This window comes from Carettochelys insculpta, chromosome 14, assembly GCF_033958435.1.
Source record: "Carettochelys insculpta isolate YL-2023 chromosome 14, ASM3395843v1, whole genome shotgun sequence".
NCBI lineage: Eukaryota > Metazoa > Chordata > Testudines > Carettochelyidae > Carettochelys > Carettochelys insculpta.
The window spans coordinates 4978448-5005040 of NC_134150.1; the positions used below are offsets into that span (position 1 = coordinate 4978448).

Consider the following 26593-nt stretch of genomic DNA (forward strand, 5'->3'; position numbering starts at 1 on the left):
AACTATTTCACCAGGAGGGTGGTGAAGCACTGGAATGCATTATCTATAGAGGTGATGGAATCTCTGTCCCTAGAGGTTTTTAAGTTCCAGCTTGACAAAGTCCTGCCTGTGATGACTTAGTTGGGGGTGGTCCTGCTTGAAGCAGGGGGTTGGACTTGATGACCTCCTGAGGTCCCTTCCAGCCCTATGGTTCTATGTTCTCAATGTGTCACTGGAGCTGGGGGAGGACCAAACAGTGCCCAGAGGTCAAATGCAATGCTAAGGAAGTCTAACATGTGGCTGAATTAATAGGTAACAAGAGGGACTAGCCCTTGGAGACTGCAGAGCAATGGTTTATCTTGAACCAAACAAGCACACTAACAATGTGTGGCTGAAGAGCTTGGCCATCTGCTGACCTGGACCTGATGACTTCTCAAGATTCCTTCCAGTTCTGAGTCTATGATTCTCCTACCCCTGTCCATCTGCTGTTCAGTCTGACTGCTAGATGCATTAACGGTAGAGTACATTACCATATAATGTTCTCCACATCAGCACACTGGTCCAGCACTCTTCCTCTATGGTCTCTAGATGGTACTTGCTCATGCCATTAGAGCAGGGGACTGGGCTTGATGACTTCTCAAGGTTCCTTCCAGTTCTAGGATTCTATGATTCCACTACCCTGCCCGTCTGCCAATCGCTCTGGCTGCTGGAGTTTTTACCCACTGAATTTTTCCTCTTTTTCCATCACAAACCACTCTCCTAAGCAGAGCCCAGACCCAGCATCAACTCTAAGCTGCAATAAAATAAAAAATGCCCTTCTCTTCTGCATTACTGTTGGGTAAACAAAACCCACAGCATTTTGTTTTCTGGGGATTTTTTTTCCTGTCTTGGGTGAAGAGCTTCAGTAAAATGACTCTGTGCAAGACATTGTGAGGTTGCAGATTTCCTTTTCTCCCAATAATCTCGCAGCCCATTTTGCCTAGTCTACAAATCAAATGCTTAATTTTCCGCCTCTCAGTGTAGCTCTCTCAGCGTGGCACTATCCACCACAGGAAGTAGCTGATGCTGCTGATACAGCTGTGGCTAACACACCTTGGATCTGTGTTCTGATTTTCAGTCCCCACATCTGACAACGCCCCGGTGGGATCAGTGTTACATCTGCACCCCAGGCTTAACCCCAGTCCTGCTAGATCAAAGGGTGGCCAACCCAATCCCCATCCCCTCCCCAGAGCCAGGCATCCCCAGCCCCCCACCCTCCTTTCCCCATGCTCTAACCCAGTGCAAGAAACTCAGCGGCTACCACATGCTTCTCCCTCCAGGTGCTGGGGCACGTGTGTGGAGGGGCAGTTGGCACTCCCAGCACACAGCTCTGAGCAGGAGCAGCATTTCATTGCTCAAAGAACCGCGTGGGCGGGTTTGGCCATCCCTGGGCTAGACTCATGTCAAAATTTTTGCAATCTGGAAAAAAAAACCTGCTGAGTATGTTGTTACCATGAAACCAAATAGAATCCACTTTGCCCTTTGGGCTCTGCAGTCTACTAGTATCTAGGACTCATCAACAAACACACAGGGTTCTGGTATGGATGTCTAAGGAGGTGCCACTTTTCTGACCATCATCACACTGCAGGCTGTCTCTTCTATGGTAGGTTCTCTTCTTTGTTTGGAACCACAGACTTCACAGCAAATAAATTCTCGTTTTATCTCCCCTCAAAGTGGGGGGATAACAAGGGCTGCAAATATGCTGAGTGAGAGAAAAAGTTAAACTAGCTCTCATAGTTACCCTTAACTCTTCCCCCGTGATCGTTAACACCAGACGTCCGTCCAAGAACGCTGCCAAGGCCAGAGAGTTCAGGACATGGTCTGAAAACCAGAAGTACAGCATTCTGGACTCGGAGAGCAGAGATGGAGCAAACAGGGAGTCATTGAAGATGACGGAATAATTCTTGTACAGAAGAAGACCCTGTTAATGAAAGAGGATTCACCAGTGGTGACCACCAATTGGGAAGCTGAAGACCAGCTGCCCTCACTTGAAAGCATCGTGCTTGGTTTGGGATGCAAAGTGCTAGTTCTGTTTATTCAAGCCAGAAAGGATAAGCCATGGGTTCCCCAACCCTGACAAACTTTAATGAGACAAACAAGTCCACAGCTCACCCACTTTTTTCAGCTGAATCAGTTGCTCATAAATGTCACATTGACTTACATTTACTATGGTTACGGTCATACTAGAAAGGCTTGCAATGCAGAAGTGCAGACAACGAGCGAAACAGGATCATATGCATCAATGTTTCAACTCCACCACAAAATACACTGTCTTAGACAGCAAGCACAGACATTTTTGCTCAATGCCCTGCTAGGAATGTTGAGTAAACAAGTACCCACTGCAGGCAGCTCCCCTCCCTGCCAGCCTGGAGCCAGGACACGGCATTTAAATCACATCTGAGGGAGTGGGTCTTTGCCCACGAGAGCTTATGCCCCAATAAATTGGTTAGTCTATATGGTGCCACAGGACTTCTCATTTTTGTGGATACAAACTAACACGGCTACCCCTTTGTCACCAGCCCCAGCAGGCTCCTGCCCTTTCTCCCTCCCCTCTGCCACAGCAGGGAGTTGGGGATGGCTCCCTGCCAGCTGGTCCGGGCTGGGAAGCAGCATTTCAGCTGCCTCCTGCTGCTAACAGGGTCCTGCAGGGTCGGCATTTCCTGTCAGTGGCTCTGTAAAGAGCCACCATGAAAGGGAGAAATTGATGAACCCTGCACCAGCTGGGATACAGGCAGACTTCCTGCTTGAGGCCCAACTGGTGCTGGGTAGTCAGTTTGCCTCCTCCCCCAGCCCTGCAAAGAGCCACAGTGATGGGACATTGATGACATTTCAAGGCATGCTTGGATAGTTCTCAGGGCACACCAGTGTGCCACGGCACACTGGTTGTAAACCACAGGGTGAGCTAAGCTAGGCAGGCATAGAAGATTGCGCGCTACACAGCTTGGACAAGATGCACAGGGGGCAGGCGGTAGAGCGAAAGGTATAGCTAATCCCCAAACCGTGTGCTGGAGCAAAGAAGTCAGTTGCAGCTCCCTGATTTTAGCACAGTTTCTCTGCTGGCCAGTTCCAAGCATAGATAAGGGCAGTGCAAGGTCCGTTCTAAACCACAGCAGCTGGGACCGCAAAAGCCCAACGATGCTCTGGCCAGAATGGTGACTGGCTGTGTGGGAGGTGGCACAGACCACCCTGCCTTACTGGGAGAGCCCTCAAGAGATCAGTTAAGGGGGTGCTGGCCCGGGGGGGGGGTGGGGAGTCTGGCCATGGGTGTAGCAAGTTTACAGAGACCTTTCCAGTTGCTGAGAGTCTGAGCTGTGAATCTGGGCATTGTTTGTACTTCCATTGCTAGCAACAGTCTAGATAAGGCCAGGCAAGAGTCAGCTCAGATAAAGTAAGAACCAACCTGCAAACCTTTCCATTCTGCTCCGTCTAAAAGACAAGCCCTGGAAAAAAGAATGCCCTGTCCTTCTAGGACACCTTTAATCTGGGGACCTTAAAGGGCTTGCCCTGCTTTCAGCTCTGCCCACTGGGAAGTAAGTGTTCATTATCTCATTTCATAGGTGGAGAAACTGAAGCACAGAGGTATTAAGTGACTTCAGTTATGTAACAAATGAGAAGTAGAATCAGCAGGAGAGCTCTGGAGCTTTGCTTCCTTAACCCTTCCTCTATCTCTGGATTGGATCCATGGACTATAAGATGGATAGAAAGCTGGCTTGACGGTCAGGCCCAATGGGTAGTGGCCAATGGCTCGATATCTGGATGGTGGTCATTTTCGAGTGGAATGCCCAAAGGCTCAGTTCAAGGGCCGGTGTTGTTCAATATCTTTATTAATGACCTGGATAAGGGACTGGATTTTGGCCTCCGCAAGTTTGCAGAGGACTCCAGGCTATAGGGAGAGGTAGATTCATTGGAGGGTAGAGATAGGAGCCAGAGGGACCTGGATAAATTGGAGGACCGGGCCAAAAGAGATCGGATGCAGTTCAACAAGGAGAAGGACAGAGCCCTGCACCTGGAGCGGAAGAATCCCAAGCATTGTTATAGGCTGGGGACTGACTGGCTCAGCAGCAGTGCAGTGAAAAGGGACCTGGGGATTGCAATGGATGAAAGGCTGGATATGAGTAAACAGGGTGCCCTTGTAGCCAAGAAGGCCAATGTCATATTGGGGTGCATTAGGAGGAACATTTTGAGCAGATCTAGAGAGGTTGTTCCCCCCCCTGCCCATTTGGCACTGGTGAGGCCACATCTGGAGTATTGCATCCAGTTTTGTGGGCCCCCCCGCCCAGTATAGAAAGGATGTGGATGTGCTGCAACAGGTTCAGCGAAGGGCAACAAAAATGATTAAGGGGCTGGAGCACATGACCTATGATGAGAAGCTGAGGGATTTGGGCTTATTTAGTTTGCAGAAGAGGACTGAGGGTTGATTTAATATCAGCCTTCAACTTCCTGAAGGGGAGCTCTAAAAGGGATGGAAAGAAACTGTTCTCAGTGGTGACATGCAGCAGAACAAGGAGCAATTGTCTGAAGTTACAGAGGGAGAGGTGTAGGTTGGATATTTGGAAAAACTATTTCCCCAGGTGGGTGGTGAAGCACTGCGATGCGTTGCCTAGAGAGGTGGTGGAATCTCCATCCCTCGAGGTTTTTAAGTCCCAGCTGGACAAGGTCCTGGCTGGGATGACTTAGTGGGGGTTGATCCTGCTTGAAGCAAGGGGCTGGACTCAATGACCTCCTGAGGTCCCTTCCAGACGTGTGATTCTATGAACTCACGGCTGGACGACCAGTGCATGCAGCTCTTTGATCAATGACATGCGGCTCCTGCTTGGAACTAAGTTCCCAGATTCCTCACCGCTGCTCTGCGCATGTGCCCCAGCGCCTGGAGGTAGAAGGGCGTAGCTGTGGTGGCCTTGGTGGCCACTTCGCTGAGTCCCAGGCATTAGGTTAGAGCTGGGGTAGGGCTGGGGGTGCCTGGCTCAGGGGAGGGGAGGGCATTGAGCCAACTATCATATATATCTATCGATCCACCCCTGCTCTATTAGACAGCTCTGCCTTCTCCACTCTTGGAAGGAGTGAGCCAGGGAAGGAAGCAGGAATGAAACGTCCATGCCCTCATCCCCACCTCTCAAACCTCTTTACCTTATGATGCGATTCCATGTAGTTTGCCTTAATTACTGGAAATGACGTCAGGGAAATATCCACCCCTATCGCCCCATCCTGGAGGAAATTTGCTACAAAGAAAAAAAAAAGAATAAGAGCCATTCCTTTTTCTGACTGTGCAGTTTCACCCGACTGAGACCAACATTTACAACGCCCCTTCCATATACTAGCACGGGGGTCAGCAACCTTTCCGAGGCAGAGGGCCAAAATTTGACGTCTATATATGGTCTGAGCGCCACTGACACTTTTTAAAGTCACTACTAGTCCTACAACAGCTTCATTAATAACTAAATGAAGAGGCAGAACTTTAGCGTTTAGGGGTGGTTGGCGGCATTAGCTGGTCTTTGGTTAATCCACAGGCGCTCGGCTGCAAGGGGGAGGCAGGGCGGGGCTGAGCTCCCACCTTGCGTGCTGATGAAAATCAGCTCGTGCGCCACTCTTGGCACCTGTGCTGGGGGTGGCTGACCCCTGTACTACTAGATTATCTGTTGCAGACTATATGAAGGTAATAAAGCACAAGACTAGAGCACCTGGGTTCTATTGCTATGTCTGCCATGGACCTTCTGTGCCTCAGTTTCCCCGCTGGTAAACCAGGGCCAGTCATTCTCAAGCCCTACACTCCAAGTGTCTGAGGACACAAATCACCCAGAAAGGGTGAGATTTTCAATTATGCTTGTGTAACCACTCACAGGCAGACTCAAACCCAGGCTCTCTGCAGCGTCTTTCAGGAGTTTCTGCATAGTTTGAACTCGAAGCCAGCTGGCTCTCAGCTAAGGCTGCGGAGGAGGCTCAGCCTCTCCCTGTGTAAGTGGTCTAGGTGCCGCTACCTGGGAGAGTGAACCACACCACTAGTTTCCTGAGTTACACTTACGTGGCTTAAAACCACACATTCTAGTGACGTGTTTTCCCTCTTGGCTAATCTTTTCCTATAGGCTGGCGCCTGAAGTTCTTACACAAGCACAAACCTAGGAGAAACATTTCCGCTCAAGGAAAAAAGACCTCTGGCAACCGGGGGCATTGTTTTTAACTGCTGCACCTACAGCGACCGTTTCCTTTGTCAGTTTCTGCTTGGTTCTCAACATGACAAATCTTGCTTTATTTCCACCCACCAGGCCTGGCTCTCAGTGTTCTGCGCTGTTATTTAGCTGTAATTTACCCCTAAATGTCTTCCTAGAGCCCAGTAAGCAGTGGAAGTGGTGGTAATGTGCTAGAGAATATCGACCTCCCGCTCCCCGCACGGTCTGGCAAATTCTCTTGTCCAGCACTAGTCAGATCCCCAGGGCACCTGACTAGAGAGGTTCAAGCTGTAAGAGCGTGTCAGCTGTGCAATCATAGAATTCCATGGCTGGAAGGGACCCCAGGAGGTCATCGAGTCCAGCCCCCTGCCCAAAGCAGGACCAACCCCAACTAAATCGTCCCAGCCGCGGCTTCATCAAGCGACTGTGTGTCACAGCCGCCTATGTGGACACTCCCAGGCCAGACTGGCTAAGTCCTGAGAGCAGCAAAGTTTCACCGGCATGGACTTCAGCACGGGTGGCCTGCCTGAGGCTAGGTCTGCAACTCAAACATTAGGCCAACCCAGCTACGTCATTCAGGGGCATGAAAAATCCACCTCCCTCAGCAAGGTAGTAAGCCGACCCAAACCCCAACCCACACAGTGCTGGGCTGACAGAATCATTCCTCCATCCTCTCAGCTACCACCTCTCACGGAGGTGGATTAACTACAGCCCTCACGTGGCCAAAGAGCTACGGCAGCACAGCTGAGGCCTCTGTGGCTTTCCAAGCATGGCATAACCTGGAGTAACCACTGGGGGCCAGGGCTGCTCTGCACAGCCCATATTAAAGACCTTGCTAGATTAAAACTAGCTGAGAGATTTGGGCTTATTTAGTTTGCAGGAGAAGACTGAGGGGCGATTTGATAGCAGCCTTCAACTTCCTGAAGGGGGGATCTAAAGAGGATGGAGAGAGGCTGTTCTCAGGAGTGACAGATGGCAGAACAAGGAGCAATGGTCTCAAGCTGCAGTTGGAAAGGTCTAGGTTGGAAATTAGGAGCAACTATTTCACCAGGTGGATGGTGAAGCACTGGAATGTGTTACCTAGAGAGGTGGTGGAATCTCCATCCCTAGTATTTTTTAAGTCCTGTCTTGACACAGCCCTGGATGGGATGATTTAGTTGGGGGTGGTCCTGTTTTGGCCAGGCGGCTGGACTAGATGACCTTCTGAGGTCCCTTCCAGCCCTATAATTCTATGATTCTATGAAACTAGCCTGGTTAGGTCCACCAAACTAGGACCAGTTCCATCCCATGACTGGAGATGAGCCAACAGGGTGCCCTGGCAGCCCAGAAGGCTAATGGCATACTAGGGTGCAGTAGTAGCAGCACTGACAGTGGATTTAGGGAAGTTATTATTCCTCTTTATTCAGCACTGGTGAGGCCACATCTGGAGCATTACATTAAAATCTCAGCCCCCTGTTACAAAAAGGATGTGGACAAATTGGTGAGAGTCCAGCGGAAGGTGATAAAAATGATTAGGAGCTGGACCACATGACTTATGATGAAAGGCTGAGGGATTTGGGCTTGTTTAGCCCACAAAAGGGAAGGTGGGGGGGATTTGACAGCGACCGTCAACTGCCTGAAGGGCAACTTCACCGGTTCTCAGTGGTGACAGATGACAGAACAAGGAGCAAAGGTCTTGTTGCGGTGGGGGAGGTCTATGTTGGCTATTAGAAAAATCTATTTCGGTGGGAGAGTGGTGAAGCTCTGGAGTAGGTTACCTAGAGAGTTGGTGGAATCTTCTTCCCGAGAGGTCTTTAGAGGGATGATTTAGTCGTGGTCGGCAGGGGGTTAGGCTCTATGACCTCCTGAGGTCTCTTCCAGCCCTAGGATTCTGTAAGTCTAAGCCTGCGAAAGGACCCTCACTCCCTCACCTGTGTAGTTTCTTTCCCCACCCTCACCAAACAGGGAGGGATTCCTATGCGTGCAGTTTTGACGTTGCTTCCCCCTACCACTGCCATACCTCAATCCTCTTTCGCAAGGACGGCATCACTGTCTCCCTTGGGTGTTGTCCAGCCTAAGTGGATTGCAAATGCGCAGAACACTTACCGGCTCTGTCCTGTATAAAATCTGCCAGCAGCTGGGCGAGGAAGTTAATTTCTTTACACACCTATATGAGGAAAAGGAAAAAGGATGAATGCAGCAGAGTGAGTCCAAACCCTCCTGGTTTCACGATGCAGCCAAACTTAAGGCTGGCAGCATCTCAGGCCTCAGTGGGATCTCATGCCTGCCAGGTATATGATGGTGTAACATCACTGACTACTGGCATCCTTCTTGATTTACAAAGCTGGGAGCTCATAATCAGCTTCCAGCTTCTAAATGTGACCCACAAGCATCTGACTTACCTGCCTTGGGAAACCAGCACTGAGACATCACCACTAAGTGAGGCAGGACACACCATGCTGGCAACTTGTTGCCAAAATCTCCCCACTGTGCCCGGCTGCCAGGGAATTAGATTGCACAGGTCCCTAGTACTCCACTTAGCTGTCAGACCAGCCTCTATGTCTTGGTCGGCACTAGGGAGGTTAAGTCAATTGCAGATAGGCAATTCTAGCTGTGGCAATTGCATAGCTGGAACTGACTTATCAGCAATCAACTTACCTGGGTGTCTACAGAGAGGGAGTTCTACGGGAGAAATTCTCCCATCAACCTCCCTTAGTCCTCACGATATCAAGGAATACAAGAGTCAACGGCCAACCCCAGAAAATTCCATTTCATGCATCTTAAACAGATGCACAAAATTGAACTCCAGAAGATCGACCCTGACTGGGTGGATCTTCCCAGTAGTGTAGAAATACCCTCAGTATCCTTGAGGCTCTGTAGGACTACTTATAGTGCATAAGGTTAAGTAGGTTGCTACATCTTTACAGGATCAGGCCCTTTATTATGCACCAATGCCAGAGGCCCATGTGGTATTCAATATAAGTCACTCCAATACAAGCTGTTTTGCACTTACACCACTGAAACTCTGAGGAACATGCTGCAAAATTTCCTTGCACTTTAATTTTTTGTTTTCTAAACTATGTAACAACTTGAGTACCCTCCCAGCATCTTCCATGACTCCCCTGTCTCGAACTGCACGTTGGATAAAAATGGTTTAAAGATGTATTTTGGGTTAGGATCATTTCTTTAAATGGTGCTTTAAGTGTATTACGGCAGACCAAAGGCAGCATGCTACAAGAACTTGGTGGAAGGCAAACAAACAGGAAGCTGGGTCAATGACTTTGTTCCCCACCTAGACTCACAAAGAGTGTGTCCCAGAGGCCAGCACAGACATCTGGGGCTAAGAATCAGTTCAGAGCAAAAAAGGCTAATCGGACACCTGTTGCCAGTTAAGGCCTTCCAGCTCGCTATAAAAGGTTCCCCCTCCCCCCAGCAGAAGGCAGGGAAGGAGATGAGAAGTAGACCAGAAAGAGAGGATGGAAGACAGAGTTTTTGAAGAGAGAAGTGGCTCAGACAGGTACAGGGGGGCGTGCTAGAGGGAAGCAGTGGGAGAAGCGGTCCAGAGAAGGGCTGTTATGTTTGGGGCAGGGAAAATACCCCACCAGCTGCCTCCCAACTAGGGTCCCTGGGCCAGAGCAGTGGGTGAGTCTGGGCTCCCCCCCACCCTTCCCTTGGAGAATCACCCTAGTGGAGGAATAAGGCATCAGAACCTTCTGAGAAGTCTTGCCCTCCTTTAGGGCTTGCCTATGATTAAAATGGGTCAGTAAATTGAGGACCTTTGCCTCTGGAAAGACCCAAGGCAACAGAATGGTCACCATGAGCCTCTCAGGCACCCAATAAAATCCACCAAGAAGCACAGAACCCCTAGGGACTTGTCAAAATATGTATGTAATGGCAAGTAAAAATACTGAATATAGGATAAAAATGGTTTAAAATGTACTTTGGGTTAGGATAATTTCTTTAAATGTTACTTAAAAGGCGTTCAGTGTACGGCACCTTCGGTGAATGGTACGTTAGGGTTACATAGGCAAAATTTATCCTCTTGCAGTCCCTATCCCCCTCTATTGATGTTATTTCTTGGGGGGCAAAATGCCTCATTATGCCTCAATTCGCTTTAAGTTGTAGCTTTACGGTCCCTATCCCTGAAGTAGACCCTGTACTTTAGTAACAGAGAGGAAGCCGTGCTGGTCTATACACTATCAAAACAAAAAGCAGTCAGGTAGCACTTTAAAGACTAGCAAAATGGTTTATTAGGTGAGCTGTCGTGGATCTGTCCCACGAAAGCTCACCCCTGTACTTTGAGGATGTAAGAGGCCACCTTTGCTTGTCTGTCATCTAGCTGTTCAGGTTTCTTACCTGTCTTTTCAGAACGAGCTTCAAGGTGAAGGAGATGAAGTCGGTGAAGAGCCGTTTCAGCCACCCCGGTCTGTAGAGAAGAAACATTATTACAGAGATGCTTTGGGCGCCCGTAGGAACTGAAAGCCTGTGAGGACCGTAGCCATTGGCAGCACAAGCTGCCAAGTGCCCAGTGCTACATTGTGTGAAGAAGAACTCACTGTTTGTCTCCCTGGAGATGAAGGACCAGCTTATGGAAAGTCAGGTAACAATCCGATGCGTCAGTAGCCACCCGGCCCTTGGCACATGCTGCACAGCACAAGAAACAAGGTTAGATGATAAACGCCAGTGAGCAGAGCAGCTGACAGGATGCTCAATAAACAGGGTATCTGCGCTCACTGGAGTGAGTCCAGGGAAGAGTGCGGCGGGGGGAGGGAATCAGAGACACTAGGTAATGGACCTTTTAACTGCACCTCTCTGAGGAGTGCAAGAGCTGAGGCCAGGTCTACACTAAACCGGTGAGTCGATTGCAGATAGATCATTCCAGCTACAGCAATTGAAGAGCTAGAATCTTATCTTATCTGCATTTGACTTACCAAGCCGTCCTCACAGAGGGAGGTGGACAGGAGAAACTCTCCCATTGACCTCCCTTATTCCTTGCAATATCGAGGAATACTGGGGTCGACTGCCAAATCCAGACAGTTCAATTTTAGGCTCTGAGGCTGTAAAGGAGCAAACACTGCACATGGACCAATCTCTGCAGGTTTACAAGGGACTTGTTTTTGATTAAGGCAGGGAGGTGGGAACCAGGAAATCTGAGCTCTGGGGTCAAATTTTCAGAAGTGGCCCAAGCCCAGATTTCTAAAGGTATCGCCGAGGCATTGTTCTGCTCAAGGCTATAGTGCTGAACTGACTTGACAACCTAAGTCTCATTGTCAAAAAGGAGAAAAGGCACTTAGGTGTCTAAGGTCTGGTCTAAACATAAAACATAGGTCAACCTACGTACCTTGTGCAAGATTATGGAAAGTTCACACCCAGGAGAGAAGTACTTAAACCAGTTTAAGCCCTGGTGTGGACACCATCAGATCAACAGAAGAATTCTGTAAGTCAAGTTACCACCGCTCTAGCAGAGCGCATAACAGGCAGGAAAATCCCTCCCATAGCAATGTGTATCGTAACACAGTACAGATGATGCCTCTACACTCTACTGTAGAATCAAAGAACACTGGAACGGGAAGGGACCTCAGGCGGTCATTCATGGCAAGACCAAGCACCATCTATATCATCCCTGTTAGCTATTCACCCAACCTGCTCTTAAATATCTCCAATGATGGAGACTCTACAACCACCCTAGACAATTTATTCCGGTGCTTAACCACCCTGACAGTTAGGAATTTTTTCCTAATGTCCAAAATAAACCTTCCTTTTTGCAATTTAAGCCCATTGCTTCTTGTCCTATCAGCAGAGGCTACAGAGAATATTTTTTCTCCCTCCTCCTTGTAACACCCTTTTAGGTACTCGAAAGCTGGTATCACATGGTGCTCACAGAGTAGGTATCCCCTATATGTTATTCCAAGTCAGTGGGAGTGAGGCTCCTAAGTTACTTGGAAGTTTTGGAAAAAATTTACTCTAGTCTCCACACAGCCCACAAAATCCTTCTGTGAGGTGGGTGAGGCACTACGTTTTTGCCCCTCTGTGCCATGTGACAACCATGTACTGCATCCCCAGGCAGTTGAGAAGAGAGTTGGAGAACATGGCTTCCCCTTTACAATGGGGAAGGATAGCTTAGTGGTTTGAGCATGGGCCTGCTAAACCCAGGGTTATGAGTTCAACCTTTCAGGAGCCCATTTAAGGACTGGGGCAAATAGATGCCAGACATGGTACTTGGTCCTGCCAAGAGGGCAGGGGACTAGATTAGACAAGGTCCTTTCCAGTTCTAGTAGAGGTGTATCTCCAATTACTTAAAAAAAAAGACTAGCTAATATTTTCTGTCTGGATTTCCACTCATCTTTGACTTTAAACCTACTCCTGCATCACATGATTGTTACCCCCACAACCCCCTTAACAAGGTGTTTTCTCCACCAAAAACTTGGAGGAAAGTCTTTTTTTTAAAAAACACCACTTCCCCCAGCTGTCCCAGCCATACCAATGAACTCTGTGTGGGCTGGGGGTGGGGAAGGTATGCAAATCATTCCATGCACTCAGGAAGGCTGGTTAACTCGTAGGAAGAGAGATTAAACAGACTGGGACTTTTCAGCTTAGAAGAGGAGACGAAGTGGGGATATGACAGCGGTCTATAAAATCATGACTCGTGCGAAAAAAGTGAATAAGACCAAGTTATTTACTTGTTCCCATAATATAAGAACTTGGGATCACCCAATGGAATTAATGGGCAGCTGCTTTAAAACTAACAAAAGGAAAAATGTAGTGCTATTTTTCCCTGCATTGTTTGGACTGGAGATCCATCAATCAACAAAAGGAAGCTTTCTGCACTCAATGCATGGTTGGCCTTTGGAACTCCTTGTCAAAGGAGGTTGTGAAGCCCAGGACTTTAACAGGGTTCAAAAAAGAGCCAGATCCATTCATGGCAGTTAGGTCTGTCAATGGCTGTTAGCCAGGATGGGTAGGGATGGTGTCCCTGCCTCTGTTTGCCAGAGGTTGGAAATGGATGACAGGGGAAGGATCGCTCAATGACTACCTGTTCGGTTCACTCCCTCTGGGACATAGTCATTGGCCGCTGTCAGAAGACAGGACACTGGGCTGGATGGACCTTCGGCCTGACCCTGTGTGGCTGTTCTGATGTTCTTAGCTCATGAACAGCGGCATGCAAAAGGCTTCTGTAATTCATCTAATGCGAGAGACACCAAGCAAGCAGCTTCACCAAGAACATCCGGGTTCTAGCTTTGTTCTGACTAGCTGTGATACCTTCTTCAAGTTCCCCGTGCCTTGCTCTGCCTTGCTTTTCTAGACCTTAAATTAGCCTTAATGCTATGCCACACCGGGTATTATTGCACTTGAGGCTCTACAGAGCTGCGAAGTGGTGTCGTAAACCAAAGCCTATGGCCTGGTGGAGAGCAGGCGCAGAGCCAGCAAGGAATCTAGAGCCCTGTGTGGGACAATCTGATTCCATAGGATAAGTCACTTGATGGTTTAGAGGTCACACAAACAGGCTCTAGAACAGCTGAGAATGTGGGTGCTCTTTCCAAGTCTTTCTCCGTTTCCTGGATCAAACCCCCACCTTCCCAGAGGTATATTAATCCTCGGCTGCGAAATAGACAGGAGTTCTGGTCTGCGGAGGAAACACTGGCTGGGACTTGGGAAATCCAGTGTGCTTCTCAGCTGTGTGCTGATGTACCTCTATGGAGCTCCGTTGGAGCAATTTACTCCCACTGAGAAACTGTCCCTTTCATCTCTCTGGACCTGGATCCCCTCTGTGAATGGGATTCCCTTCTGCTACCTTGTGCCTAACTTGCCTGTTTCGGTTGTTAGCTACACATGCAGAGACAGTCTCTCACTGCCTGTCTGTAAAGCACCAGCCCAGTGGGGCCTCGGTCTCAGGTGATGCTGCTAGATGCTGTTTTAATAGAGATGAACAATAAAAGGACCATAATAGGCTTCTCGTAGCAAAACCAGTCATACGCCCTGGCAAGAGGGGCTACACACAGTGCCTGGGGCTTACTGAAGTTAATACAGCAGAAGCTAAGGACATGGTCATCCAGGCTGCGCTGCAACTTACTCAGTTTGGTGTTGATCCGCAGATCAATTGAGGATTCGATTTCAAAATCGAGGGAGTGGCTGAGTTTCACCCTGTAACAGCAGAATGGAAAACACTCAGCAACTTCGCAGTCCCAGGGCAGAGCTGCACTTCAAGGCATGGGTGATCTAAGTTTACGGCTACACTACGACGTTGTGTTGACAAAACTCATCTCGACACCCAAAAGCTGACAAAACAAAAGTCACCAGAGGGTGTTCACAATTGTTCCCTTGGTTGACAAAACATGTCTGCACTAGGGGCACCATCATGGACAGTGCAAGCAATGCACTGTTGGTATGGAGCCCACAGTGCTATATTGTGGGAAAGCAGACTTGGGATTCCCTCTGAGTTCTCCCACAGCTCTCTCAGCTGCCGGGAAGCTGGTCTGCGAGTAGCTCTGTGAGCAATCTGTGCCGAGGGATGTCAAAGCAGCACAGCAGCCTGTCTGCCTGGGCTACGCTCCTAGCGCCGGGCAGAACAGGAGCAGTCCGACGATTTGCTCTTTCTTTGCTCCCCAGACTGAGAAACACATGCAGCTGTTGTGCAGCTTTGAACAAGGAGGAGCACCTGCCTGCAAAACACCGTGCAGAGCCACTGGGGCAGGCATTGTGGGATACTGGTGGACACCAGTTCTGTGGATGAAATCAAGAGCTGAGTCTGTATTCGCTCTTTGTCAACAATAAAGGGAGGGGAAAAGAAAAAAAAAAGTTTTTCTTAGGGGTGGAAGTTTTTTGTTACTGGGTGTTATTCCCAACAGAAGCTGCATTGCCGTGTGTATGCTCAGTTTCATCACCAGAAGACAATTTTTGGCAACAAAACTTGGTAGTGTAGGTATACCTCAAGCTATGTGATTTATGTCTGTAGCCTAACTCAAATCAGCACAGCTTCCATCTACTTACTGCGAGGTCCACACAGCGCTGGGTTAACAGAAAAACTCTGCTGTTGACTCCCCTTCCTAATTGCAAGGCAGGTAAGTCAATTGCAATTGCATAGCTAGTATCAACTTACTTGCAATCGACTTACTCGGCTGTCCTCACTGAGGAAGGTCGACAGGAGAGTTTCTCCCATCGACGTCCCTTACTTCTTGCAATAGCAAGGAGTACAGGGGTCAACTGCTGGCCCCGATAGATTGATTTTGTGTGTCCATACCAGGTGCACGAAATCAAACCCCAGAAGATTGACCCTGACCAGGTCGATCTTCCAGGTAATGTAGACTTAGCCTCATTCTGTTGGAGTATTGGAGTCAACAGGAGAGCGAGTAACAGTCAACTTAGTGGGTCTTTACTAGACTCACTAAATCAACCACCAGTGGATTGATCACTACAGCATTGGTTCACCCTATAGTGGAGACAAGTCCACAGATATAAAAGGCCAGTGCTGGCACGTTGAGCCTAAGGCTATGTCTATACAAGACATGGAGGTTGACCACAGATATGCATTTTTAGCCATGCCAACTGCATAGCTAAAATCGATGTATCTACGCTCGGCTAACTTGTCTGTCTTACCGGGGGAAGGTCGATGGGAGACTTTCACCCTTTGATCTTCCTTACGCCTCACCTCTTGCGAGAAGCCCAGGGGTTGACTTTGACTCCCGAGAGTTCAATTTTGTGCATGCGTGAAATCAAACCCCAGAAGATTGACCCTGAGCACGTTGATCTGCCTCCATAGTGTAGATTAAGCCTAATAGGGACAGGCACCTTCTGAACACACTGAAGACAGTAAGGGGACTTATGTAGGATTTGCTCCAATTCTGTCTTTATTAGCCATGAATAGAGAGATCAGAAAATTACAACTATTTGTTTAAAGCAGTATGCGTTTCCTGTGTAGTATCCTCTCCCCAGGTTTCTTTGCACTGTGAATTGCTAGTTGATACGATACCAAGAGTAGAAGTAACACACCGACATGCTATTCCGAGCTCAGACCTGGTCCCACCTTGCTCACCTCCCTCTTACTTCCCCTCCTGCTCATTCTCCTTGTCAACTAGGATAAGATGGATACAGGTTGTTTGAGACTGCTTTAGGAACAGTCTGGGAGTGTTTACTTTAGAGGAGAGACAAATAAAGGGGGCAGGATAAACCTCTGTATCCCAGCAAGTGGGACAGAGCAGGAGGATTGGGCTTTTTTGTTCTTTTTGCCTCTTAATACAAAAATCAATGAAATCAAAGAAGCAACCTTCAAACCCAACAGAAAGAATTATTTTTGCACACAAACACAAATTAGACCGTGGAACTCACTGTTACATGAAGCTGTCGGGGGCTAAAACTTAGCAAAATTCCAGGAGGGATGGGACAGTTACCTGCATGTCCAGCATTATCTAATTAATAATGATAAATAACAACTGGGTTGGAAGAAAAATTAAACTCTGAACTTTAGCACTTAAGCCGAGCATGGACTATTAGAGACCCCCATTTGTGGGGAAGGGTGCAGATTACTCCACCTTCTTTCCACAGTGGGTTTCTTACTTATGGCAGAGACAGGATGGGTAAGATCCAATCTGGCAGTCGCTATTTCCTACGTACTTACAACCAAGCACCGGTGTAGCCATAACTCAGGGTCCCTTTGAAGGATGCCGTCACATTTTGAACCTCAATGTCTATGGCGTCGTCTTCCTTAAAATCCACATCGCTGTTTTCTATGGACAAGTCATTGATCTGAATGCTGAAGAAAGTGAAAAGAGAGGATAGATACAGAATGCCCAGCACGGCCCGAACATGCCTCCTTCTCCTTTGGCTACCCCTCTCTGTTATTATTGCATTGCTAGTCTTGTAATTGCCCTTAATTCTACCTTCCCTGCGACACAATTTCTAGGAGACATTCTACAAAGAGCTGTTTCATTGTAATGCTTCTCTTTTTAGTAATAAATGATAATATAATTTTGCATTTACAGTTGCTTTTGCTTGAGTGTATGAATGATCAATGAGTTAACAACATAAAAACCAGCATTTTTCGTCCCAGAATGGTTACACATTGAAAAATTCACTGGTAGGCATGGGTTGCTTTAACCACCCCTGAACTGTGAAACTGTGGCCTAGAGGAGGTCCTTTGGCACCCTCTGGTGGTGGCTGGGCCACATTTATAAGTTGATAAGCCTGACAGACATTTACAGATGACCTATGCTCCTCCAGTTGTAGTACAAAGGTTTAAATAAAAATAATCATCAATAAAATAAGCCTGATACATAGTTGACTAACACAAGTGGGGCATTGAAATCAGTTTGATCTACACAGGAGAAACACCCACCCGCCTCAGCAGTGCATCTCAGTGCCCAGATCAACTGCCTCAGGCTTGGGCTATTGGACATAGTGCCGCACAGCCTGAGATCGCTGTGAGTTTTCAGAGCTCCACCTCCACCTCGAACTGGAATGTCTACGTGGTGGTTTTTTCAGCCCTGCAGCACGAGCCAGAGTCATGGCCTAAGCCTTGCTGCAGTGGGTGGATTTTATTTGGTTGGTTGGTTTTTGCAGCTTGCTTGTTTTGCAGTGGAACCTTCTGAGGCCCAGGCTTGAAGATACAGAGATTGCAGGATCCACCCCCCTCCCCGCCTGCAAGAAACCCACCCATGGATGCAGCGCTACAAACATTGCTCCCTCTGTGGAAACTGCTTGACAGAGTGCAGACACCAGGGCCATAACGTGGTGAGGAACCCTGTGACAATCCAAACAGCAGGGGACATAGAAAAGACAGTTACCTGTTCTGTAACCGGTGTTCTTCAAGATGTGTTGCTCATGTCCATTCCAAGTTGGGTGTGCGCTGGCACAAGCTCAGTCGCCAGAAGTTTTTTGCTCTATCCAGTACCCATGAGGTCCGTGTGGCACCCCCTGGAGTGGCTTCTACATGGCGACCAATACATGCACAGCCCGACCCACCCCCGGCTCAGTTCCTCCTTACCGGCTACTCCGACAGAGGGGAAGGCGGGCGGGTTTTGGAACGGACGCGAGCAACACATCTCGAAGAACAACAGTTATGGAACAGGTAAACTGTTGTCTTCTTCTTCGAGTGATTGCTCATGTGCATTCCAAGTTGGGTGAATGCAAGCCAGTGCCTAGGCGGCGGGGTCAGAGCCCTGGAAGGAATGCAGGACACCCCTGCCCACCACGTTCTTCTTGTGCGTGCTGCGTCAAAGCGTAATGCACTGTAAACGTATGAACTGGGGACCAGGTGGCTGCCTTACAGATGTCCTGGATAGGAACCCTGGCCAAATATGCTGTTGAGGAAGCTTGTGCTCTGGTTGAGTGAGCTGTGACTATGCGGTGGGGGGAACCCCTGCCAGCTTTTAACATTCTTTAATACAGGCCACCAGCCAGGAGGAGATCCTCTGGGAGGAGACCGGAAGACCCTTCATCCTGTCTGCCACTGCAACAAACAGCTGCTGGGGCTTTCTGAAAGGTCTGGTCGTGTTCACATAGGTCAGTGCCCTTCAAACATCCAAAGTATGTAAACTCTGCTCCCTTGGGGACACATGAGGTTTTGGATAAAACACCGGTAGGGCAATGTCCTGGTTGACATGAAAGGGGGAGACCACCTTCGGCAGGAACGCCGGATGGGTCTCAACCTGACCTTATCATTGTGGAACACGGGTGTAGAGCAGGTCCACCGTCACAACCCTTAGTTCTAACACCCTCCTGGCCGAGGCAATGGCCACCAAGAATGATGTTTTGTAACTGAGAAATAAGAAGGGGCAGGAAGGAAGAGGTTCAAAAGGGGGCCACCATGAGTTTTGACAATACCAGATAAGGCCCCGCACTGGCAGAGGTGGGTCGCACCTGCGGTGTGGACCCTTTCTAGGCCCTTCATAAACCTTCTGAAAAGACCGATGATAGACCTGGCCCAGGGTGAAAGGCTGAGATAGCCACTAAGTGCATCTTGATAGAGGACAGTGATAATCCCTCCTGGCTCAAGAGTAGTCCAGAATAATTGGTATTGGAGTTTGTACCGAGGACAAACCCTTCTGAGCTGCCCAGGTAGAGAATCTTTTCCCTTTGGCTACATGCTGCCCTTGTGGAGGGCTTCCTGCTGCCCAACACCATGTCTTGCACAGGTACCGAGCATGAGAGCTCCACCGCTTTCGGCCATGGAGCTTCCACGCTGTGAGATGTAGCGCTTGGAGATCAGGGTGGTGCAGTCTCCCCTCCTCCTGTGTCATCAAGTCAGGGCATAATGGGAGTGCCATTGGGTGGCAGATGGACAGTCCCAAGAGGGTCAAGTACTAATGCTGCCGAGCCCACGCTGGGGCCACCAGGATGACCGATGCCCAGTCTGACCAAATTTTGAGTAGGGTCTGGTGGATGAGTGGCTCCAGAGGGACCTGATCAGTGAATGCTGAACGCATCTGCTCAGGGGCCCAAGCTCCGATGCTGGTACGAGCAGAACATCCGACACTTTGCGTTGAGATGGGAGGTGGATAAGTCTACTGGGGAACATCCCCACTTCTGGAAAATTAAATACAGCACATCCAAGCTTAGTGACCACTCGTGGTCCACGACAGACCTGCTGAGACAGTCCGCCAGGGAGTTGTGGGCCCCCGGAAGGTAATAAGCTTTCAGGAGAATTTGATGTTGAATGTGAAACTCCCAAAGCCTGAGGGCCTCGTGACACAGGGGAGAGATGCATGCGCCCCCTTGCTTGTTTACCTAGTACATTGTCGTGGTGTTGTCTGTGATCACAGATATGCACTGAGCCTTTAGACTGCCCTGGAATACCTTGCAGGCAAGCCTGATGACCCTGAGTTCTCGGACATGTATATGGAGCTGGGCCTCCTCCTTGCTCCACAGGGTCTGGGCCTGGCGCTCTCCCAGATGTGCCCCCAGACCAAGCCTGAGATGTCCATGACTTGAGAGAGGGAGGGTTGTGGGGGCTGAAGGGCACTCCCATGCAGACCAACGGAGCGTCCAGCCACCAGTGTAGGGTTAACAGCACCTTCACCACAATGAATGCCTCTGGCGTTGTGGGTGGCCTCGGAGAGCGCAGGCTCCTGCCTCTTGCTGGCGTCAATGCTCGCACTTCATGACCCAACTCATGGTGCGCTCTGGCAGACGCCTTAGAGGGTTCTCAGCTCTTTACCATCTCTGGGGAGTGGCCCCGTTCATGCCTCTTTTTCTTGTGAGGCACCGGTGACTGACTTCTGTGTCATCCTGTAGCGCTAGGCGCCGACACCCGGTCCTGATGTCGGGAGCTTTCTGACAGCACCGGCTCGCTCTGCACCGATGATGCACTGCTCCAGGCTCCCACAGGGGAGAGAGATGTCCAGGCCCAAGGACGCTTCCATCAGTAGGACTTTGAAACATTGCACTCTGTCCTTTAGAGTCCTGGGTTTGAAGGCCTTACAGATGGAGCAACATTCACAAAGGTGTGCTTCACCGAGGCACCTTAAACAAGTCTTGTGTGGGTCAGTCTTGGCCATCCGTTTGCCACATTTTGAGCAGGTTTTGAAACCTGCAGAGCCAGGCATCCCCTAGCGCCGAAGCACCTTGAGGTGTTAAAGTCCCACCTCAGCTCTTTGACAGCTAAGTGAAACTATTTATAAGCGATAAGAACCATCTAAACTATTTACAACTATTTACACTAATAACTGCTAACTAATTTACAAGTGATGGCTATCAGCCAAACTACGAGAAAAGAGGGAGCTCCAGCAACCCACAGCGCCGCGAGAAGGAACTGAGCAGGGGAGCAGGTTGGGCAGTGCATATATTGGTCACCACCCAGGCACCACTCCAGGGGGCACTGCACCAACCCTATGGCTACTGGCTAGGGCAAAAAGCTTCCTGCAACTGGACACGTGCCAACGCATACCCAAATTGGAATGCCCAAGAGCAATCACTCAAAGAAGAATCATAGAATCCTAGGGCTGGAAGAGTCATCAAGTCCAGCCCCCTGCACAAAGCAGGATCAACCCAAACTAAATTATCCCAGACAGGGCTTTGTCAAGCCGGGACTTAAAAACCTCTAGGGATGGAGATTCCACCACCTCTCTAGGCAACACATTCCAGTGCTTCACCACCCTCCTGGTGAAGTAGTTTTTCCTAATATCCAACCTACACCTCTCCCTCTGCAACTTCAGACCATTGCTCCTTGTTCTGCCATCTGACACCACTGAGAACAGCCTCTCTCCATCCTCTTTAGAGCCCCGCTTCAGGAAGTTGAAGGCTGCTATCAAATTGCCCCTCACTCTTCTCTTCTGCAAACTAAATAAGCCCAAATCCCTCAGCCTCTCTTCACAGGTCATGTGCTCCAGCCCCCTAATAATTTTGTTGCCCTCCACTGGACCCTCTCCAATGCATCCACATTGTTTCCATCCTTAGGGGCCCAGAACTGGATGCAATACTTCAGATGCAGCCTTACCAATGGTGAATAATATTCCAGACAGAATTAAAGAGGGCAGTAGAGAATTACTAGAGATGGGCCCAAATCAGAAGCCCCAGGGCAACATTCTTTGGGGAAGTGCAGATTATCATGTGAACCTCATGACTTAGAGTTCAGGGACGAAGGTGGTGCTTTGAAACCTATTTGTTTTCAAACTCTCCGTAGCAGTTGTAACCTGTAGACAAGTCACTGACCTGTGTGGGAGTTGGACGGCTGTTTAAATAATGCACGTGCCAATCTAGAATGAGTTCTAGGTCACCTTCCAGATGGATTTCAGTGACTTAAATCTTTTAGCACCTTCCCCCATTAGCTTCACTCTCTTCCGCTGATGTAGGTGAAAAGTCTCGCAAATAGTGTTTGTAATCTGTTAGGTAACCTGCTGTGAGTAACTTACCCATGTAGCACAGGCCAAATCATAGAATCATAGATTTGGAGGCGACCTTAGAAGGTCATTGAGTCCAATCCCCTGCTGAAAGCAGGACCAGTTCCAACCAACTTTTTGTCTTAAAGATCACTAGGGAAGGAGTTTCTACCACCTGCATAGGTAACCCATTCTAGAGCTTCGCCACTCTCGCACTGAAACAGTTTTTTCCTAATATCCAATTAGACCTCCTCCCCTGCAAGATGAAACCATTGCTTCTTGTTCTGTCATCTGTCACCAGTGAGAACAGCCTCTTTCGAGCCCCACTTCAGGTAGCTGAAGGCTGCTATCAAATCCTCCCACACTCTTTTCTTCTGTAAACTACATAAACCCAAATCCCTCCTAAGTCACATGGCTCCAGCCCTCTAATAATTTTTGTTGCCCTCCACTGGACTCTCTCCAGTGCGTTCACCTCTTTTCTGTAATGTGGGGCCCAGAGCTGGACTCAGAACTTCAGATGAAGCCTCACCAGTGCTAAATAAAGGGGAATATTCACTTCCCTAGCTCCGCTGGCAATGCTCCTACTCATGCACCCCAGTACGCCGTTAGCCTTCTTGGCTACCCGGGCACCCTGTCGATTCATCTCTAGCCTCTCCTCCATTGTAATCACCAGGTTCTTTTCTGCAGAACTGCTGCTTAGCCAGTCAGTTCCCAGCCTGTCGCCAACGGAGATGGCCTCTCTTTTGATCAGCAAATATTGCCTGCACAATGGGTTCTCATTCTTGCACTGGTGATTTCACATGGAGCAAATTTGAATTGCTGTTCAAACCTTCTTCCTAGGCACATTCAGGACCTTATTTCATGTCACAGAACAGCAGGGAGAAGAAGCATGCAGGCATACTTACTTTGTCAAGCCATAGGCCACTTTGCCAAGAAACACCATGGATTTTTCCCCACTGATATCAGGGTAGGTGGCATGTCTGAATGCAGCTTGAATTACCTGAGCTGTTTGCTGGTTCACTGTGAGCAGAACAAGGGGACAAGAAGGAGAATAAAGCACAAGTCAGTTAAGTGTCAAAATAGGATTAGCACCTCCTTTTAATAGCATTAAACTCTGCACAGTTGGGCACCTCCCTTCCCTCCATGCAGGGGTACGCTCCCATTAGCTTCATGGCAAAACATTGGCTTAAGTGTGTTGCCCAAGGGAAGCTGCAGGTTCAGCATCTCCATACATCTGACCCATTCTCTGGAAAAGATGAAGTTCAGACTGCTCCCAGGGTGTCCACCCCAGATGTCACCCCCAAGACCAGCGTGTGCAGGGAGTTTAGGGAGAGCAGTGATCATCCCTATACAGCACAAACCTGATCATAGAATCATAATCATAGAATCATAGAACACCAGGACCGGAAGGGGCCTCGAGAGGCCATCGAGTGCAGTCCCCTGCCCCGACAGCAGGACAGACCACTATCTACACCATCCCTGATAGACATCTATCTAATCTGTTCTTAAATATCTCCAGCGAGGGAGATTCCACAACCTCCCTCAGCAACTTATTCCAACAGAGCTCCAAGCACTGGATCTTACTACTGAGGTCTCAGGCTTTGGTAGGAGGTGTTCCCAACCACTAGGGGACAATACAAAAGGTCAGAAGTTTCCACAGTGGATGGTCCATCATGTGTGGTGATCCCACAGCAGCATCTGAGCCTTCCTCAGTGGAATGATCTAAACAAATAGCCTCCTGGGCCTAGTCAGATGTGCAGCTCTGCACACGAGAAAAAACAAGTCTTCCTGACTCCTGCAGTTAATCCCAACACATCCTGAAGAATGAGATGAATTACTGGGGGAGCGGGGGGCGCAGAACCCTGGGCTGGCCAGCTACAATATGTCATCAACAGCCAATCAATTATCCATCCCATTTCAAATTCTAGCCACAAGGTGTCACTCAGGCTGAATATAAATGGCATAAAGCTCTATTTCCTTAATCTCTAATATGAAGAAATGGGTTTTACCCACAAAAGCTCATTACCTAATAAGTTAATTGGTTAGCTTTCCAGGTGCTACAGAACTGCTTGTTTCTGGTAGTTCCCCTAGTGTTTTTTAAATATACCAGCTATCAATTTCATTGTCTGTTCTCTTGGGCTTGTATTATGGAACAAGGAACTGAGAAGAGATGGAATCATTCTTGCTGTCTCCTTCATTACTATTGGTTGGTTCGTTTAAAGCTAACTACAAGCCTTCTCTAATCCGGAACTCTCTCGTTTGGCAACATCCATAATCCGGCATGATTTTAGTTAGCCGGACAACTCCTTGCCATGGGTTCTCTGGCCAAGTTTCCAGCCACCAGTCCTGGCTTAGTGTTCTGTACTGTTATTTAGCTGTAATTTACCCCTGAATGTCTTCAAGGAGCCCAGCAAACAGTGGAAGTGCTGGTCACGTGCTAGACGATATGGACCTCCTGTGATGTGGCAAATTCTCTCGTCCGGCACTGGTCAAGTCCTGAGGGTGCCGGATGAGAGAGGTTCACCCTGTACAAGCGCCTTTCAACTGAGGATCTTGAAACACATAAAAAATAATCCTAATGCAGCAGACAAACATTGTTTCCTGCAGTGAAGGACTGAGACAGTAGATGATTTGCATCTGGTGTGCGACAGACTGGGTATCAAATGCAGGTCACCTAATTCCACTGTTTTAACCACAAGACCACACAGCCCCACATTGATTACTGTCTTTAATGTGTTTTTTGGAAAAAAAGTTGGGTGATTTCATGACCCCCTAGCAACAGTCGCAGCTATGAAACCTAAATTTATAATGGCCACAAAATGGGGTGTGTATATAGATATAAAATGGAAATTAACTTAATTGCTTTAGGGCATAAACTGGTCATTGGAGGGATCAGCAAGTCTGATTGCAATGGGATACATAACAATATGGTCCCACAGGCTGATTCCAACCTATAAATGGAACAGAACAAGGAGCGATGGTCTCAAGTTGCAGTGGGAGAGGTCTAGGTTGGGTAGTAGGAAAAACAATTTCCCCACGAGGGTGGTGAAGCACTGGAATGCGTTACCTAGAGAGGTGGTGGCATCTCCATCCCTAAAGGTTTGTAAGTCCCAGCTTGACAAAGTCCTGCCCGGGATGACTGAGTTGGGGTTGATCCTGCATTGCGCAGGGGGGTGGAACCAAGGACCTCCTGAGGTCCCTTCCAGCCCTAGGATTCTGTGAAATACAACCAGAAGGGGATATAGGAGCAGCGAATGATGGAGTATTCAGTGTCTGCTATGGCCCCTGCCTGCCCTCCCTGGTGGATAGAGCCCAACAAAGCAGAGACTTACGCACTAATGCAGCTGGCTTTGTCATTCTGCAGACGATGCCCGTGAGGTTGTAGGTGGCTGCCTCAAAGGTGCAAGCCGCCGACGTGCTGATAAGCACTAGCAAGACCACGAAAACCCCCCTCATTCTCTAAGCCGAGCTCAGCAGGATGGACCGAATCCCTGACGCTCTGCTAGCTGCTCTGCCATCCCAAACTGAGCTTTCTCTGGACAGGACATGAGCCACTTCCCTTTCTTATCCAGTTCAGCCCACATTTCCTAACCTCCTGACGGCATCCTTAACCCTTGCCACTGCTCTGCCTTCAGCCCACAGCAGATTTACAGAGGGCTTTCTCCAGGGCTGCTGTAAATCTGGAATAACACCACTGCAGCCAATGGAGTTACGCTGGTATGAGACCTGGATCATGCCCAGGGAATGTAGCGGACTGGATGAGCATTTGGGGGACAATTTAGAGGTTTGCCCATGACCCCTTGACAGTTTTCCCCGAAAAGAGAGAGAATCCCTATTTTACCATTATGAGCTGGTGTAACCTACACCCCTAGGTATGGTTCCCTGGCCCATGTAGTGGCACCTAGACTACTTACGGAGAGAAAGGAGGAGTCTCCTCTGCAGTCTTAGCTGACAGCTGGCTGGCATTTAGCCCAAACTCTAGAGGCTCATGCGCTGAGCTCCAGAGGTCCCAGACCACCTGTGAGTGGTTACACTGGCTTTGTCCTCAGGTAGCACCTTCCACCCACAGCACTTCTCAAAAGGTCCCATCAGGTATTACCATCCCTGTTCTACTGATGGGGACACTGAGGCACAAAGCAGCCAAGTTGCTTGTTCAGCATTGCACAGCAAGGGACAGGATTAGGCACGGAAGCTCTGGATTCTCAGGCCCCTGCACGAATGCTTCCTGTGACATGTACAGGGAAAGAGCCACAAAGGGACGCCAGTGTGGGCCAACAGCTGGAAGAGGGTAGTCACATAGATTTAAAATCCCATCAAGCTCAGTGGACACAAGTGATAATTTGTCGCTTTATGATGCAGTTCTGCTCATGACTTCCTAATCGTTTCTCCTTAAACCAAGTGTACCGTCTGTGCCTGTTGCATCGTACTACCTTACAGGCAGCGCCTGAGCAGTCTCATGTGACTGGACTAAAGGCATGTCCCAGCACTTTACAACAGCTGAAGAATGAAGATAACCTCCAACCCAGGTAGAAGTGACGCTTCGCCTTTCCAACAGGATTCAAATGGTCTCTGGTTCCTGCTGCCCCTTCCCATCTCCACATCAAAGATTTCTCTTCTGCTGCA

The 26593-nt window shown here is 48.8% G+C and overlaps 1 protein-coding gene across 1 annotated transcript in view; it reads right to left on the reverse strand.

Annotated features, from left to right (window-relative positions):
• CETP (cholesteryl ester transfer protein) overlaps nucleotides 1-25465 on the reverse strand; it is a 32812-nt gene extending 7347 nt beyond the window's left edge. Inside the window, exons 1-9 of the mRNA XM_075008749.1 lie at nucleotides 25303-25465; nucleotides 22876-22990; nucleotides 16774-16908; nucleotides 14233-14303; nucleotides 10718-10805; nucleotides 10518-10587; nucleotides 8268-8328; nucleotides 5146-5237; nucleotides 1760-1939 (exon numbers count right to left, since the gene is read on the reverse strand). Of these exons, the coding sequence (XP_074864850.1) occupies nucleotides 1760-1939; nucleotides 5146-5237; nucleotides 8268-8328; nucleotides 10518-10587; nucleotides 10718-10805; nucleotides 14233-14303; nucleotides 16774-16908; nucleotides 22876-22990; nucleotides 25303-25426 (936 nt within the window). The 5' untranslated portion in view covers nucleotides 25427-25465. The remainder of the gene's footprint in view (nucleotides 1-1759; nucleotides 1940-5145; nucleotides 5238-8267; nucleotides 8329-10517; nucleotides 10588-10717; nucleotides 10806-14232; nucleotides 14304-16773; nucleotides 16909-22875; nucleotides 22991-25302) is intronic.
• Between the last annotated feature and the right edge of the window lie 1128 nt (nucleotides 25466-26593).